This window comes from Eimeria acervulina, genomic scaffold (genome assembly GCF_000499425.1).
Source record: "Eimeria acervulina Houghton genomic scaffold, Eah_scaff1792, whole genome shotgun sequence".
Lineage (NCBI taxonomy): Eukaryota > Apicomplexa > Conoidasida > Eucoccidiorida > Eimeriidae > Eimeria > Eimeria acervulina.
In genome coordinates this window covers 236-5,161 of record NW_013548926.1, presented here as the reverse complement: position 1 = coordinate 5,161, position 4,926 = coordinate 236, and the positions used below count along the sequence as shown (strand labels likewise).

At 49.1% G+C, this 4,926-nt stretch overlaps 1 protein-coding gene across 1 annotated transcript; it reads left to right on the top strand.

Moving 5' to 3' along the window:
* Window positions 1–2,026: 2,026 nt before the first annotated feature.
* On the top strand, window positions 2,027–4,677 carry EAH_00063170 (Na+/H+ exchanger, putative; the record flags this gene model as incomplete). The annotated part of the gene is made up of 4 exons (XM_013393174.1): window positions 2,027–2,651; window positions 3,192–3,919; window positions 4,185–4,285; window positions 4,545–4,677. The coding sequence occupies 4 exons, from the start codon at window positions 2,027–2,029 to the stop codon at window positions 4,675–4,677; spliced, it is 1,587 nt and encodes a 528-aa protein (XP_013248628.1).
* Window positions 4,678–4,926: the final 249 nt, after the last annotated feature.

Below are 4,926 nucleotides of genomic sequence, written 5' to 3'. Positions count from 1 at the left end.
AAAGAAGAGACAGTTTCTTTATAGAAAGAATAGAGGAGACAGTCTCCTCTCTCTTCTTGATAGAGGACAAAGTGTATCCCTTTAGGGGCAGGCACGAACGGGTTTTAATTGAGAGACACAAAAGGAGACAGTCCCCTCCTATTAAAGAGATAAGAGGAGACAGTCTCCTCCTAGCCAGAAGATAAAAGGAGACAGTCTCCTCTTTAACAAGACAGGAGGAGACAGTCTCCTCCTGTTAAAGAGATAAGAGAAGGCAGTCTCCTCATATTAAAGGGGCAAAAGGAGACAGAGGCATCTACTGTCTCCTTTTGTCTCTCTGGGTACTTTAGGGGCCCCTACGCTGTAAGGTCTAATGCCTTTCAGCATTGATTAGTAGCAACAAGGAGAGCAATAAGAATAACATCTCCTCCCTCCTTCTCTTTCTCTTGTCAAAGACTAAAGAGGTAAACCCCTAAACCCTTTTTTAGGGTTTAGGCCCCCAAACTTAGAGCGTTTGTGGGGGGATGTAGAGGAGACACCCCGTAAGGAGACACCTCATAAGGGGACACCTCGTAAGGAGACATTTCTATAAGGCACAGACCCCTTAGAACAACTACTGACTGCCGAACAGGGAGAGAAACGAAGAGGTAGAGATAAGAGCAGAGACAAAGATAGAAGAGAGACAAAGCCCTCGCTTCTTTTATCTGCAGCAGGAAGAGACAGACACCTCGGAAGCTGCAGCAGAGTGTGATGAGCCTCCTCCTCTCCTTAGGCCCCTTAATGATGGGGTATAGAGAGACTGCTGAGGCAGTCTCGTATAAGAACAAACAAAAGGCTTCGATGCGCAGACAAAACCCTAAACCCTAAACCCTAAACCCTAACGCCTTAAAACCCTTAAACCCTAACTAGGAGAAGAGACAGACACACAAACTCAATCACTTGCGATGTCTCTCCTATGGAAGGAGGTCAAGTTTTATTTTATATAAAAAATATATATATTAATTAGTAAAGAAGAAAGAAACCTTATAAAGCAGTAAGTGTTATTGAAGACCCCTGAGTAAGAAGAAGAAGGACTGCATCTTCTAACCGGGTGATAAATTTTATTTAAATTGCATTTAAATTATTTAAATTAATTAAATAAAATTAATTTTATTGAATTTATTTATCTTAATTGTTTTGTTTTACCCTTATTACTACAAAGGGGTTGTTGGTGTTGCTAGCGGCGAGACGGCGCCCACCGTGCTGCGCTACGGTGTATAGGCAGGTATAAATAGAAATTTCTGTAAATTTAAATTAAACTAAATTAATTAATTAAAATAAGTCAGATTTTCAAAGAAGAAAAGGAGAGAGAAGGAGTATTGCAGCCAAGCAGCAGCAGCAGCAGCAGCAGCAGCAGCAGCAAGCGGCGCGACGTCGTGGCTGGTGGTCTCTCTCGAGTTGAGGTGTACATACACCTCGAAGGTGTATTTTATTGACTTTTCCTGTGATAGAAAAGTATTTATTTGAGGTTTTAAAGGGGAAAGAAGGCAGAGACAGCTCGCTGCAGCAGCACTGCTAGCAGAGGCTACACACACACAAACAGCAAGACCCTCTCAGAGGAGGCCCTTAAGAGGCCCCCCTCTCTCCCTAGCTGTGGGGCCCCCTCCTCCTTTTGCTTTGAGATCCTCTCCTCCTGGGGATCGGATCCCAGCTCAGCTGTCTCCTCCACCTCCAGCACCGCAGCAGCAGCAGCAGCAGCTGCTGCTGCTGCTGCTCCATCGCAGCCGACAAGGCTGTGTTGTGTCTGCACTCGGGTGTCTCTGCAGCTTCAGGTCTACTCGCAGCTCACCTTCCCCCATTCCTTGCAAAGTATATTAGCCTGGTTGCTCTTCTAGGCAGCAACGGGGAGACAGTGACGCTTCAAGAACACGTGTGCAGCAGCAGCAGCAACAACAACAGCAACAGCAGCAGCAGCAGCAACAGGCGTCTCCAAAGGCATTTCTGCTGCTGTTTCAAGAGCCTGGCTTGCTGCAGCAGGCCGTCTCGGGCCTTCTCCGGTGCCACGAGCATGAGGCCTCCAGCAGCAGCAGCAGCAGCAGCAGCAGCAGCAGCAGTTGTATCGGTGCTGCTCTTGTTTCCTTCAGCAGCAGTGAGTTTCCCTGCCTTTCCTTTTTGGAAGTCAGAAGAGCAGCAGCAGCAGCAGCAGGGTTCCTCAGCTGCAGCAGGAGGAGCGCTACCTTCACAGCAGCAGGAAGGGGGGGCCCCAGGGGGGCCCCCAGAGGGGGCCCCTAAGGGGCCCCTGAGTCTTGAAAGTGTGCTGCGGTCTGTCTTTCCTTTTATATGGGGAGGAGAGGAGGCGAGAAGTGCTGAGGGAAGCCCCAGTAGTTCAGCAGCAGCAGCAGCAAATGGGAGCAATGATGCTGCTGCTGCTGCTGCTGCTGCTGCAACAACAGCAGCAACAGCAACAGCAGCAGAAGCAGAAACAGCCCATACAGACATCACAACCGCAGCTCCAGCAGCAGCAGCAGCAACAGGAGAGAACGTATGGGGGGACCCTTCAGGTGTATATGTGCTGAGCAACGAGGAAGACACCAACCAAGACAGCAGTAGCAACAGCAGCAACAGCAGCAGCAGCAGCAGCACAAAGAGCAGCAGCTGCTCTGGTGGCCGTGGTTCTGGGGGGTCTGCGTTTAGTACTCTCAATTTGCTAGTGTTGTCTTCATGCCTTTTATTATGTTTTATTATCGGCTACTGGGGGCATACAAAAAGAATAAAGCATCTCCCAGACTCTGCAGGTTCGATGCTAGTAGGGGCTTTGTTTGGTTTATTAATTAGGGTGTATGTACACCTGAACGACAGCGGAGAAGCAGAAGATGCAGCAGTGCCTTTTTCTCATCATTTACCTGTCTCTGTTGCTGGAGCTGAGGAGGGGGGGCCCCCTGGGGGCCCCTCTGCTACTCTAGCAGGCTTATACTTTGACCCGCAGTTTTTTTATCTTGTTTTACTTCCTCCTATTGTGCTAGATGCAGGCCTAAGCCTAGAACAATACGATTTAATTAAGAATGGTGCACCTATAATATTATTTGCTGTCGGGGGTACTGTGATAACAACTCTGCTGCTGTACTGCGGCCTTAGCTTCGTGCATGCATATATTGCTGCTTTGGGGCTGCAGGGGCCCCCACATCGTATTAAAGCTTTTCTGTGGGCATTTGCTGCTCTTATGTCTGCAACAGATACTGTTGCTGTTCTTTGTCTCCTTAACTCTCCTCGCTTTCTTTATAAAACATATTCTAATCAGTTAGTGTTACCGCCTGCTTCTTCAGCTCGTTATGGGGGGCAACATCTTATTAAAAATAAAGCAGCTGTTCTGTATACCAAGCCCCAAGCAGCAGCACAACCATCAGCAGCAGCAGCAAGCAGCAGCAGCAGCAGCAGCAGCAGCAGCAGCAGCAGCAGCAGCAGCAGCAATGCTGTATGCTCACAAAATATTCGTAATGGGAATAAAGAGGAGGGCCCCCGTCTGAGACAGACAAATGGTATCTGCTGCGCTGCACCAGCAGCAGCAAATGATGCAGCAGCAGCAGCAGCAGCAAACCAAACAGCTACTCACAACCCGCGAAGGAGCATAGTTCACAGCAGCAGCAACAGCAGCAACAGCAGCGATGCGGCAGAGACAGCAGGTGGAGCCCAACCGCAAGGAGCAGCAGGAGGAGGAGGAGCAGCAGCAAACGATGCAGAAGCAGCAGCAGCAGCAGCAGCAGAAGCAGCAGCAGCAGCAGGAGAAGACTCAAACCTCTCTTCGCCCCGCATCCGCACCACGCTGCTGACAGCAAACTTAGTCTCTATCCTGATGGGAGAGAGTATTCTGAATGATGCTGTCTCCATCGCCTTCACACGCTCTGTCTTCAAGTTCTTCTTCAACCCTCAGAGAGACCTCCTACCCAATGCAGGAGTAGCAGATGTACGTACACACAAGTGCTGCTGCTAATCCTGTTACTGCTGCTGCTGCTGCTGTTGCTGCACCTGCTGCTGCACTGTGCTGATGATATATCCCGTCTTGATATTGTTTCTACCGCTGCGACAGCAGCACCACCCCTGCATCAGCAGCATCGCCAGCAGCAGCAGCAGCAGCAGCAGCAGCATCAGCAGCAGCAGGATCGGCAGCAGGGGCGCATGCAACGCCTCTGTCTGTGTGTGTACGTTTGGGGTGTATGCTCACCTTGCAGATTGTAATTGACTTTGTGTTGGTGTTGACGGGGAGTTTGCTGTTTGGAGTTGGAGTTGGGGCGTTGTGCTGCTGGTCTTTTAAAAGCTCTCAGCTAAAGAGGTCTGCTGCTGCTGCTGCTGCTGCTGCTGTCTCTACAACTGTCTCCTCAATTGTCTCCTGCTGCTATTGTGCTGCTACTGCATCTGCAGCAGCTGCTGCTGGAGCTATTGCTGCTGTGCTATCGTTTAGACTGCATATTTTATTACTGCTGATACTCTTGCTGCTGCTGTTGCACTTGTTGCTGCTGCTTTTGCTGCTGTGGCTGCTGCTGCTGCTGCTGCTACACTTGCTGCTGCTGCTGCTGCTGTTGCTGCTGCAGGTTGCCTCAGTACGAGGTGGCTTTAACTTTGTTAACTGCGTACATCGCCTTCGGTACAGCTGAGGTTTTGGGGCTGAGTGGGGTTGTCTCCCTCTTTGCATGCGGGGCAATGCTATGTCACTTCAACAAGTAAATAATAAATAAATTGTTCAAAACCAATCAAATAATCTGCTGCAGCAAACACTTACTAGGGTTTAGAGAGGTTAAGCAGGGCTTCAGAGGGCTTATTAGGGTTTATTAGGGTTTAGTGTCTCTTAGGAGAATTTATTAGGGTTTACGAGTGTTGATGAGGGTTTTGTGTTGCCTAGGAAAGGGTGTAGGGGGGTCTATTAGTGTTTATTAGGGTTTATTAGGGTTTATTGTGGTTTATTAGGGTGTATAA